The 13,631-nt window shown below is 36.0% G+C and overlaps 1 protein-coding gene across 1 annotated transcript in view; it reads left to right on the top strand.

Moving 5' to 3' along the window:
* The window catches only part of APLF (aprataxin and PNKP like factor), an 86,056-nt gene that overhangs the window by 57,341 nt on the left and 15,084 nt on the right, over positions 1-13,631 (top strand). The window contains exon 8 of the mRNA XM_032410819.1: positions 22-147. Within this exon, the coding sequence (XP_032266710.1) occupies positions 22-147 (126 nt within the window). The remainder of the gene's footprint in view (positions 1-21; positions 148-13,631) is intronic.

Genomic DNA, 13,631 nt, shown 5'->3' with positions numbered 1-13,631 from the left:
GTATATTTGCCACCCTCATAGGAAGAATCCTGTTCATTTTCAACACTTCAGTCACCCTGGTGATAGTGATTATGGAGGTGTACAAGTCATGTGTCAAGATGAGGCTGATGACCGACCTGAATGTCCCTATGGAGCATCTTGTTATAGGTATGTACACCTGAAATGTTAGGTTGTCCTCCTTTTCTCAATCGCTGTTGTATATTCAGAAGAAATTGCAGGCAACTTCTCACTTCAAGCCTTTTAGTCTTTAAACTTCCATAGATAGTAGGTTTTCATTTTGTTAATAAGATTATAAGGTTTCTTTTAGATAATTATAAACTGTTGAGTTAACCTTGTAAATGCCTGACATTGTTCCTCATTTCTAACTTTCCAAAATGCAAATCAGATAACTGAAAAGCTGTCGATGCTATCCCTTGTACACTCTATCCAGACTCCTTAGTGTGACATAAATCAATTCAGGATGTTATCTCTGCTTTCCTCAACTCTTACCACTCTGCCATTCTTGCCAACACATGAAACTTGATCCTAAAAGAAGAGCGCCTTCTCCTCTTTGCTTTCATAGAATCTTTTGCCTGTCTGTATCTTGCACAGTAGAATTTATCTTACGAGATTGTGTTTGTTTCTTTACTGGAATGGCAGCTCCTCTAGACAGTGAGTTTCTTGACATCAAGGACTGTTTTATCCTTGTATCTGCAACTTTGTTCAATGAATGAATGAACTTGAAATAAATCAAACTACCAAGCAAAGAAGTGATTCCAATCTTAGAGAGCTTTAATTCCAGACAGCCATCTTTCTTAGATAAATTTGGAACAGTTTACTGAACGTACTGGTCTGTTTGACGTTGTCACTATTTCTATGATTGTGGTTTTCAGTAAGAAGGCAGAATAATCTTCTGAGCTTGGAAAGAAAAATCGAAAAAAGAAAAAAGCCCTACCTTGTGCCAGAACACCTGTGAGGCCAGTTATCTCCCCGCCAGTCCCTCTGTTTCTGTTTTGTTTGCCCTTCGAGTGCCCTTGACACGGTTCTTTAGAAAGAGAGGTCAGAGAGAGACTGCGCTTCCTGGAAGCATCCTGAATGTGATCCTGCAAACAGTTCTGTCTCTCGCTTCTACCAGCTGAAGTGCCTCCGTACCTGGCTTGGCTTCCAGGCTCGGCTGAGCTGCAGGCCAACGGTTTCCAAACCTGGGCAACCGTCGGAATCGCAGCAGGGAGCAAAAAAAATAAAAGGGGGGGGGGCGCCTGGGTGGCTCAGTCGGTAAGTGTCTGCCTTCGGCTCAGGTCATGACCCCAGGGTCCTGGGATCGAGCCCCGCATCGGGCTCCCTGCTCAGCGGGAAGCCTGCTTCTCCCTCTCCCACTCCCCCTGCTTGTGTTCCCTCTCTCGCTGTGTCTCTCTCTGTCAAATAAATAAATTTAAAAAAATCTTTAAAAAAAAAATTATTTGAAAATTGCTATGTTTCATTCCAGCAGAACATCTTGTAGACCTATGCATATACAGGTGACATATTCATGAAAAAGGGGCATTGCAGGCATTGATAAAAGTATGAATTTTTAAAACTAATTTTATTGAGGTAAGGGTATCTATCTGGAGAAGGAAAATTGGAACCTTATTTCATACCATAGTCAAAAACTGGATTCCAGATGGATCATAGAACTAAACGTGAAAGGAAAAAAACAATAAAGCTTTAAAGATATGTATAAGAATATTATTTCATGATCCCAGACTAGGAATTGTTTTTTAGAACAAGATATAAAAAGCAATAGCTAATATGGAAAACATTTAATTATTTGACTACATTAAAATTAAGATTTTTTTATACATCAGTAGACACTATTAAGAGAGTAAAGATAAACTACAGGGTGAGAAAAAAAATTGCAACCACGTAACTGACAGTAGGCATATATCCAGAATACAGAAGGAAGACTTAGGAATTGCTGTTGGTTTTCTCTTAGTGACACGTACAGGCCTTTTGTCCAAAAGGAAACGGTGAGTTTCCTTAAGGTGAATAAACTTATGAAAAAGTACTCAGTATCATTATTAATTAGGAAAATTTCACACACATACACCCCCTTGAAGGAACTAATTCCTTGCTCCCGTTTATTCATTCATCACATATTATCCAAAGAATCTTCAAATGCCAAGTACCGATGAAACAATGTTGAGTGAGTTTACTTGTAGAACAAATGTGTGTGTCTCTCTCTCTGTCTTTTTAAAATAAGACAGCCTTTCACAGCTCGTGGCACAATGGCCATATACCTTTTCATTTTTAGGGAATATTTTAGGGAACTTTTGTAATGCGGAATTTTATACATCTACACAAGTGGGGTTAATGTAGAACAAGTTCCAATGAAGCCATAACTCATTTTCAAGTCTTGGCCAGTATTGTTTCATCTGTACTTCCCTTTCTTCCACCTGCTACCTCTACGCCTAGATTATTTTGAAGTAAACCCTTGATATTGTATCTTTTCATCCCATTTTATTCATGGGTATCACTAAAAGATAAAGACTATAAAAATATGCTATGACACCATTATTAAATAAATACCATTTAGATCCTGTCAGGCATCCCAGTCCTCTTATAGTTGCATTTTCTTCCTTTCTTTCTCCCTTTCTTTCTTTCTTTCTTTCTTTCTTTCTTTCTTTCTTTCATTCATTCTCTCTCTCTCTCTTCCTTTAAAATTTTTTTTTCTTTGAATTAGGATCCAGTTAAGGTCCATATATGGCAAAAGGTGGCCATGCTTCTTAAGTTATTTAATCAATAGGTTCCTCTTCATTTTTTTTTCTTGCAATATATTTGTTGAAGAAAGCAATCATTTGTTCTGAGGAGTGTCTGATTGTCTGGATTTTGCTAACTGCATTACCAAATTGTCATTCAGTATGTTCTGCTGTATTTCCTAATAATTGGTAATTAGAACTAGAGACCTGATCAGATATCATTTCTAAAAATTGTAAAAGTTGTCTGGTCTTACGAATATCATGTCCCTCTTAGTCACTAAAATGCTTCTTGCTGTAAAATCTACTTTGTCTAATATTTACAAATGTTTAGGGATTGCTCTAGATATACTGTTATTAGTTTCATGTGGTCATATAACATTTTTTAGAATTTAAAATTTATTGAGATTTGGTTTTGGTCCAGCAGATGGTCTATTTTTGTTGGGACATACTAGGTGCACTGAAATATATATTCTGTGATTTGGGGAATACGGTTCTGTAGTTGTCAATTTGGGCAGATAGTTTTAGTGTGGTTCATATATTTATTATCTTTGCTGATTTTTTTCTGTAGTTGTTCTATTAGTCACTGAGAAAAGGATGTGAGACTCTCCACTGTAATTGTAGGTTTGTCTATTTCTTCTCTTAATTCAGTCAGTTTTTCTTAATGCACCAACTGTGCTCTTTCCTCAGTGGAAAAGCCTTAAAAATGGGAAACTCACTCAGAGCTGCTCTCTTTTTCCATGTGTGGACTCCCTTCTGGTTTCTGCCTGCTTTTGGTAGCTATCCATTTCCTTAAGATTATTGTTTTTATACTTTTAACAGAGTATAATTGTTTCCTGTGGGAGGTTTGGTCTGATACATCTCCTCTGTCATTACCAGAAGTAGAACTCCTATTTTGTGTGATATAATACAGCTGCTCCAGATTCTGTTGGTTAGTGTTTGTGTGATAATATTTTTCATCCTTCTATTTTCAACCTCTGTCCTTATATTTAAAGCATGTCTCTTACAAATGGCATGTAATTGGTTCACTGGTTTTATTTTTATTTTTATTTTTCTCTTATTTTTTTTTTTAGATTTTATTTATTTATTTGACAGAGAGAGGCACAGCAAGAGAGGGAACACAAGCAGGGGGAGTGGGAGAGGGAGAAGCAGGCCTCCCGCGGATCAGGGAGCCTGATGCGGGGCTCGATCCCAGGACCCTGGGATCATGACCTGAGCCGAAGGCAGACGCTTAACACCTGAGCCACCCAGGCGCCCCATTGGTTTTATTTTTAATCCATCCTGATAGTCTGCTTTTTCAATGGATTGTTTAGTCAATTATATTTAATACAATTACTGATATTTTTAAGTTTAATTTTGCCATTTTGCTATTTGTTTTCTATTTGTCCCATATATTCCTTGTTCCTTTATTCTTTTTCTGACCTCTTTTGGATTGAGCAAATGATTTCATTCCATTTTTTTCTCCTCCATTAATTTTTTATTTATAAATTCTTTTTTTTCAGTAGTTACATTTGATTTTAATAGGCATCACTGACTTATTACAGTCTACCATACTGTGATTCTTTTACCACTTCTGAAACAGAACAGTGATCTTTTATCAGTTTAAGTCCATTTACTTCCTCCTCTGCCCTTTTAAAAAAATATTGCTGTCACAATTTTTACCTTTACACATGTTAACTTGTAAGGCATTGCTCTTGTTTTCTTAAATTTTAAGCATCAGCATTCTCTTATATTTATTGACACTATCATTTTGGGTGGCCTTCTTTTATTTCTGAAGTTCTATCCTTTAATCTGGGATCATTTTCTTAGTCTTAGGAACGTCTTTTAGTATTTCTCTAGTGAAAATCTTGTGGGAAAGGATTCTTTCAGCTTTTATGTGTCTGAATATGTCCTGAATGATCGATTGCTTGGTGGCTCTTTTCACTGGGTATAGAATTCTAGCTTGGCACCTTTGCTTTTTTTTTTTTTTTTTTTTTATCACTTTAAAGACATTCCATTGACTCTTGCATCCATAGTTTCTGTTGAAAGTTACTTGTTTGTCTTATTGTTGCTTTGAAATTAACATGGCTTTCCTCTGGCCATTTTTAAGATTTTTATCATTGCTTTTTTTTTTTTTTAAAGTAAACTCGACCCTCAACATGGGGCTCAAACTCACGACTCCAAGATTAAGAGTCTCATGTTCTACCAGCTGAGCCAGCCAGGTGCCCCTCATTGCTTTTACTTTCAACAGTTTAACTAACATGTGTTTAGGTATGATTTTTTTTGACATTCATCCTGTTTGGGGTTCACTGAGCTTTTTTGCAGGTTGTTGTCTTTGTTAGTTTGAGGAGATTGCTTAGCTATTATCTCATCTCTCAGATATTGTTCTCCCCCATTCTATGTCTTCCCTCATTCTTCTCGAATTAACCATGTTAAGTCTTTTGACTATGTCCCATATGTCTCTTATATATTATTTTATTCCTTCCATTCTTTTTTTTTTTTTTTTTTTTTTACCTCTGTGCTTCAGATTGGATATTTGCTGTTGCTTGTCTTAGAGCTCAGCAGTTCTCTCTTCTCATGGGTCTAAGCTGCTGATAAACCTATCCACAGATTTCATAATTTCAGATATTGCATTTTATGCATGTTATCTTCCATCAGTGAGCCCCCCCCCCACCCTGTTTGGCAGATAGGGGGTAGTCATCTCTGTCCAGTCAGAGATTTGGGTAAGTAATACCTATGTTGTTATTTTAATAAAACTCAGTCTGCTTTTGGTTTGTCCATGTTTCTTTGGCATGACTTGTCTAGACTTTTGGCAGAAAAGCAGGTCTCTGTCTTCTTAGCTCTGAAACTTCCGTTTGGATATTAGGCTACCACCCATGCATCCTAAAATCTGGCACATTTCTTGAGAGGACACTAGTTATGTGTTTGTTGCAGATCCTTTCTCCCTAGTGGGACTTCATCTCTGAAACGACATGAATTAGAGATTTCATTCTACCATTTTGAAGTTTCAGACACAGACCTTAAACCTCTCATACTTTCCAGGAACTCAGCAGATATTTCTTAGGAAGAATCAGCCTTGTGTTTGGGGTTCTTTTAGTTTTCAGATTGTCATGACAACCCCATGAGACCATGAAAAGCTCTGCAAGTTTCTCTTTCCTCAACTAGAGTTCCTCCAGATGACTCAAATCTTATTCTTTAGCCCACACCAAGAATTGGCAAAGACCTCTAGGGAAGAAAACAGCCAGTGATTGTCAGATAACCTAGGAAGGGCTTTTTCTCCGGAATTTTAGATAATCCAAAATTCTCATTGCTCCCACAGTTCTGTCATAAAAATAATTTTTACAGTTTATCAGGGTTTTTTTCCTAGTTGTTAAGATATTGGCCTGCCATGATGTCCTGTGTCCTTCCCAGAAGCAAAATCCAAATGTGCCTATTCTTGAGAAGAATGAATGTAAAATACAAAACCTTCCTAAGAATAATCAAATGTCAAATACTGTCAAAAATAATGTCAAAAATTGCTGCCTCCACATCGTCAATCTCTTCAAGACAGTTCAGAGCAGTGAGTAGTCAAGAGAAATTACTCCAATGCCAGTGACCCACATATGCTAATAGAAACTTTCAGATCTAGATCTAAATATATTTATATATACGTAAAGTGTATTTTGTTCATCTGTTGAGCTGCTTAGTGTCTTGGTTCAACTTGGAGATAAAATCTGAAGATTTTTTCCCTTGTTAATTTTAATTACAGTTCAGAGAGACTCTTGGAGAATGTTAGATATGATCGCTTACCCTGACTACTGTTTTACAAATAAAAGAGCGGGAACAAGAAAGGTTAATGAGTTGACTAAGACTCTAAAGCCAGTGAGATGAAAACCAACTCTCTTCCCTCCTCCATTCCAGCATTTCTCTGTGTCAGGGCCTGACTACACCATTGTTATTCATGGCTGGCTGACTGGCTGGCTTCCTTCCTTCCTTCCTTTCATTATTTTTTTAAGATTTTATTTATTTATTTGAGAGAGAGAGCACAAGCACGGAGGAGGGGCAGAGGGAGAGGGAGAAGCGGACTCCCCACTGAGCAGGGAGCCTGATGCAGGGTTCAATCTCAGGGCCTGGAGATCATGACCTGAGCCAAAGGCAGATGCTTAACTGACTGAGCCACCGAGGCACCCCTATTCGTGGCTTTCTAAAGTATTAACAGTGTTTGTTTTTTATTCAAATGGCAAAGTTTTGAGTTTTTTGGAGTTAAAAAAAACCCTCTAGATAAGTTACTTTGATTGAAGAAATTGTGAATTTTTCAGATTATCAAAACAGTAGAAGAAACCCTAGTTATGGAAGCATGATATATAGTTATATACTCTTTGTTGACACCTTATTATTATTATTTAGGCAAAAAACATGATCTAGTAGATGTCATTGATGATAATATACATCACTTTAGTTTTAGCAATTTACTCTTTAACAATCTTGATTTGCAAGAATATATCATTTTTTTAAAAATATTTATTTATTTGAGAGAGGGCAAGAGAACGAGTGTGAATGTGTGCACTATGCAAGTGGTGGGGGGGACAGAAGCAGACTCCCCGATGAGCAGGGAGCCCACAGTGGGCTCCATCCCAGGATGCAGAATAGGTCAGAAGGTGGGAAACTTTTAGAGGATCAAGAATAAAGAACAAGGAAGAGAATAATAGAAAATATCTGATTACTGGGGCCACAGAGTCAACCTTATTTGAGGTGAGAAAAAACAAGGAAGTAAGTATAGAGCCCAGAGTTGGTATGGCATTTGGGGGTTGGCAGACTGGATATATTGTGTTTGGGGTCAAAGAGAGCATTTATAGGGACTTGAAAGTTATCTAAGTGTTGGTTTGCTGACATGGCACCCCAGGCAGGAGTGACTCCATCTTGGGACTGGATTTTTATTGCTACAGTGCTAGAATATAAGCCTACTGTATTAGAATGATAAAATGTTCTAATTTGGTTTACTTAAAAGCAAGTTTTAATGTAAATGCATGCTAGATTTTTCCTATAGCCACGGAAGAAAAATACTGAAGTCTCACAGATCATAAAATAACCCACAAAAATCAGCCAGAAATTATTATATTTACAGAAGTAAAAAACATATATATATTCTAAAAGTAGAGCCATGATAAGCCTGTTTTCCATGATGGTTGACGCATTTGGAAGGGAGATGAAATTTATGGCTGAAACACTTTTATTTGCTTTTTATCTTTGAAAATTTGCCTTCACGAAACAGGATAAGAATTATTCTCAAGTAAAAACAGTCTCTCAAGTGAAATACTGAGTTGGTTTTTTGTTTTTTGTTTGTTTTTGCTTTCCAGTTTTACCCTCTAATCCCTTAAATGTGTGCAATTCAGTTTCTCTTTTTGAAATATATACGTGATCTCAACTGTGTACAATATACTAAATAATCGCAGTTTTATACTATGTCAGCTACCTAAATTTATATGATACTGTATTTCCAAGTATTACTGTCTATGGTCAAAGTTTTTATCACGATAGAGCAAATATGAAAATACCAAAGTACACATATATGGATATATTTCATTTTTAGCCATTCAGAAAAACAGATATGAATCACATTTTAAATGCATACTATAGTAAAAATAAAGATTCCTAAAGCCCATATAAGAGGTTGATGTTTAAAAAAGATATTTAATTATTAAATTTTGTTCTTTTCTAGACTACAGGCATTACTAAAATTTTCTGACATTATAATTTTTAAACCTCACAAAATTAAATGAACCTGAAAAAATGGTAATATGAAAGAACTAGTTAATGTTGTCATTTTAAGTATCTTGCCCATTAATAAATCTGATTTATTCCTTTTGTGCTGTACACTATAGTCTGTCAGAAGACTTGCTCAGTTTAATGCATTTGATTAGCTTAAGGTACTTGTCTGAATTAGAACATTAGATACTTAATGTCTAATATAACTCAGTGATTGTTGTGCCTGCCTCTGACTCATTCACTTCCTCTGGTGTGTAATAGGATTTTATGCAGTGCGTTACTCCTGTTCTTGTTTGTTAAATTAGGCTCTAACTTTAGAATATATATACACTAAAATGAATGGAATCCATCTTCAACCAGTTTAGTGTAAAAATGTAAAGTCAAACTCACATACATTTGCCTCGGACTTAAAAACTTAAGGCAGGTATGTATTATGCAAATGAAAATGTTGATGCCTTGATGTTTTTTGGAAGCCAATGACCTACTTTCTGTAATTATAATACCTTCTAAGAGGGATGACGTAAGGAAGTGTATTAGTTATCAACTGTAAGTGCTGTCACTGTAATGAATCTGCAACATGATCTGTGTAGTTGAAAGAACACAGTGTTTTGCAACAAGCATAATTCATTTTTTAAAAAATATATTTGATAGTAAATTCATTATCTTTTGTTATTTGCTGATCCAAATTTATAGCTATGATCTAAAATTTTTTGCTATTTCCTCTTTTTAATTTATTTATATTTTTTATTTAGAGAGAGTGCATGTGCATGTGCACATGAGCCGGGGGTGGGGGTGGTTGGGGAGAAGGAGAGGGAGAAAGAGAATCTCAAGCAGGCTCCGCACCCAGGTTGGAGCCCGACATGGGGCTCAATCTCAGGACCCTGAGATCATAACCTGCCTCAGTCGCTCAATCGACTGAGCCACCCAGGCACCTCTCTTTTATTTTTGAAAAGTGTTCCAAATTATTGCAATATTATCTTAATTGATCATATGTGCAGATGTATACTTCAGACCGGAAGATACTGATTTTTGGGAGCTGCTTCATAAAAATTAAGAATGTGTGTTTAACGTAAATCCATATTATTTTATGTGAGGCAAAATAAATAGGTTTTAATAGGGAAACTCTAGTTGTCTGGTAGTTGAGATTCCCAGAATCAATCATGTGAGGCCATCAATCATTTTTTTAAAAAGATTTTATTTATTTATTTATAAGAGACAGAGCAAGAGAGTGAGCGAGCACAAGCAGGGGAAGTGGCAGGCAGAGAAGCAGGGAGCAGGGAGCCCGGTGCCCGATGTGGGGCTCAATCCCAGGACCCCGGGATCATGACCTGAGCCTAAGGCAGCCGCTTAACCAACTCAGCCACCCAGCTGTCTCAATTATTTTATTTATAGTTAAGAATAATCAAAGTTGTTAGAATCTTAATCCATTTTTATAGGATCTGCATATAGAGGAAATAACCTATCATTGTCTGCCATGCTTGCAGTTCTTTAATCATGTATAAGAATATCATCTTAGAAGAAAGTATCTTGGACTACATACACAGGCTTAGCTATGCAGTTTTACATAAGACTTGGCTATAATTTTTTTTTTTAACTTCATTTAGAAATAGTAGTAATGACATCAATTATGTTTATGTAGCCTTGAAAAAATGTATTGGAATGTCTTGTGGTTTTGTTTTTCTTACTCCTTTATTTGAATATGCACCTATTTTCATAATGAGAAAAATTTTGATTTTTTTTGTTACGTATAGTATTAATTGCATGTATGTATAAGAATTTTCAGAGTTATTTTGGCATGGGTAGTAAAGGTAATCATGTTCAATTAACAAATTGGCTACTTTGTATTATCTTATGCTGGTTTACTCTTTTATTATTTAATAAAGACCATATTTACTAACTCTTCTTTTTCCTCTAAATTTTGGGACTTAGATATTTGATAACATAGGATTCGTGCTTTTGCTTTAGGTTTTAAAATAGATGTTGACTTTCAAAAATGCAAGATATTTTGGAATGAAAACAAAAATATAGTATGATCACTTATTTACTGAGCAAATATTGAGCATCCAACATGCTAGTAGTCACTATTACAGAAGCTGATGTAAAATAGTGCTTCAGGTTCATTTAAAATTTTGGGTATTAAGTTACTTAATTAAGTTACTTTGGGTATTAAGTTACTTCTTTGGAAGTAAACAAAAATAAAAAGTATGATTCTGTTCTTGTTACTATTGCCTAGTTAATCTTTAGGTAGCTCTTTATGGTGGAGAGAGAATGTGTTTTTTAAGTCAGTGGACTTGGGTTCTAGATGGTTGTACCAAGTCTGTAGCATAACTTTGCTTGTCATTTTATTTTACTGGGCTTCAATTCCTCATGAAAACGTGGGAGACTCAGAGGTTGGATCATTTGTGTTCAAGGGTCCTACACTGAGTAATGGCAATATCCAGAGCAGAGAGCAATTTATTCATGTCCGTAAAGCCAGACCGGTCATATTCCTGGTCTGTTCTTTCTTAGCCTTCTTTGCTACCTCCTCTTCTTTTTCCCTACCTGTAACTATCACTGAGCCACAGGGCTCAGTTCCCTGAGTGAGACCCTTCTCTATATTTGTTCTTACTCCTGGTGGCATCTGATTCAATTAAATGGCTCCAGACTCGTACACTTGGTTGTAAAATAGGTAGTTCAAACTTATTACATCTGAAATAGAACTCTGGATTTTTATCATGAAAACAACTCTTTCCCAAGTGTTCTCCACCTGTGTAAATGACTTCACCATTCACACAGTGTTGAGGCCTCAAACCTAGAAACAGCCTTGATTTTTCTCTTTTCTTCACGTCACTCATTCAGTCCATCAGTGATTCTTGCCATTTCATCCCTGAAAATATATTAGGACCCTGAGCACTTCTCTCTTCCCCTACCTCTACCATTGTAGTCATAACCACCACCTCTTACCTCTGAAGTACTGCAGTAGCTTCTTAACTGATAACCCTTGTTTCTCCTCTTGCCTTCCTGTGGTTCATTTTCCATAAGCAACCAGAATAATTCTCTAAGATTAAGTCATATCATGTTTTCTTAATCAAAATCTCCCAGTACTTTCCCACGAAACTCTTTACCATAGCTTACAAGTCCTTCTCTGACTTCATTTCCTACTGTTTTCTTCCTCATTCATTCTCTTTGAGCTTTACAAATCTATATGTTTTTCCAAATACCCTAGCTTGTTTCCTATCTCGGGGCCTTAGCAAATTTATAGACATTTTACAGACACTCTTCCTGGAGTGTTCTTCTTCAGATATGTATTTATTCCAATACCAATATCATTAAAATCAGAATTTTTTTGGAAAATGTATATTTTACAATATAATGGCTCCTGAAACCCTGGTGTGGTTATGGGTGTATAGTGTTATGTTTAGAAACCAAAGATTACCATTAATAAGTAATAGTAATGCAAAAAAAAAAAAACAACTCAGAAAGAATTTTGAGGCCTGCTAAGTTACAGAAAATGCCATTGTGAAAAAGATGGATGTAAATCTTTTATGAATGAACTCTGAGTATTTCCATTTAGTATTAGGAAAAAGTCCTGGGTGGAATTTGGCATTATCCTTGAAAGTTATTTCAGATGCTCATATGCCCCCAAAGAGCTGTACAAAACTGCCACTTAGCCCTAACCCAGGGTTATATGAAAAAGACATTCTGCCTTGTTATGAAATGACTGATTTTTGCAACTGAGATATGCACAGGTGAATGTTAGAAGATATTCCATAGGGATGCCTGGGTGGCTCAGTCGGTTAAGCATTTGCCTTGGGCTCAGGTCATGATCCCGAGGTCCTGGGATCAAGTCCCACATGGGGCTCCCTGCTCAGCGGGGAGTCTGTTTCTCCCTCTTCCTGCTGCTGCTCCCCCTGCTTGTGTGTGTGTTCTCCCTCTCTGACAAATAAAAAAATCTTAAAAAAAAAAGAAAATATTCCATAAAAATGTGAAGTATGATGGGGAAAATATTCAGTCATAATAATACATATTATTAAAAACAAAATTCAGCTATTTAGTATTAATTGGAAAGTACTTTTTCCCTCTATTTTATTATTTAATAGACTTAAAATTTTTTATTTTTTTCAGTCCACATGCACTTTTTAATTGGTAATTACTTTTACTGGCACACAGAGTTTCCAAACGTTGTTGGCTATCTCAAAGTAAAATTAATTTCTGTTTCTATAAAAATAGCTGACATGTGGAATATACTTAATAGCCTACAAGTGTTTATGCATATTACTTCATTTAACCTTTGGAACAGCCCTGTGTGAGCTAAGCAGTATTATCCCTGCTTTACAGATAAGTAAATGGTGACTTGGTTTATAGGACTTTGCCTGAATCACACAACCAGTAAAAGGTATAGTTTGAATTCCTAATCAGCTCTTCTGATCCTGAAACCTGAGCCCCTTCCATAGCAATGCCAGTGATCCAAAGTTCAGCCAGCCAGATGAGAACAGATCCAAGACACAGTGGCATCTATCTCTTAAGCATTTGTGAAGGACTGTGTGTTCCTGTGTTCCTTGCATGATTGACTGACTAGAGCTAAGTGTGTGGTGATGCTGACCAGTCAGTATCTCAGGAACCTGATTGCGGTGGAGTCTGCTTAATATGATTGCTACATTTTCATTGTTTCCTGGGGAAGTAACATGAATTGTTAATGGCAGGAAATTCTAACATGTTTTAGTGTTAGGTTTGCATAAAAAGATTCAGTGAGTACTTTGATTATTACCTTTGTAAGTGTGAATACAAAGCAGTTTCAGCACATTGACATTCTTTTCAACCTAATGAGAATAGGCATTCTCTGGCATATTTCCAGTAGAAAAACTGCCTTTCAAAGGATAGGGTTCTGAAAACATCAGGATCCATGGATTAGGATTACTATAAAAATATTAAGTATTAACATGAACTCAGAAACACTTATTATCAGTCTAGAAATTACTAGAAACTGCTTTTTGTGCTCCAACCAATGAGAATTTTAAACTTCAGTTTGTATTGTGTCAATACAATATTGACAATATTCTGTCAGGTTCCTTTCAACAGTTATTTTAAGAAATAATAGTAAGGTTAGCAAAAAACGTTTCTTTTTTTCTTATTAAACAGGAAAATATAAAATATTCCATCATTTTGGAAACTCATGTAAAAGCTTAATTAAAAAAACTTTTACCTTAGAAAAAATCT

The sequence above is a fragment of the Phoca vitulina genome, unplaced genomic scaffold (genome assembly GCF_004348235.1).
Source record: "Phoca vitulina isolate PV1807 unplaced genomic scaffold, GSC_HSeal_1.0 scaffold12, whole genome shotgun sequence".
Classification (NCBI taxonomy): domain Eukaryota; kingdom Metazoa; phylum Chordata; class Mammalia; order Carnivora; family Phocidae; genus Phoca; species Phoca vitulina.
This window is presented reverse-complemented; position numbering and strand designations above follow the sequence as displayed.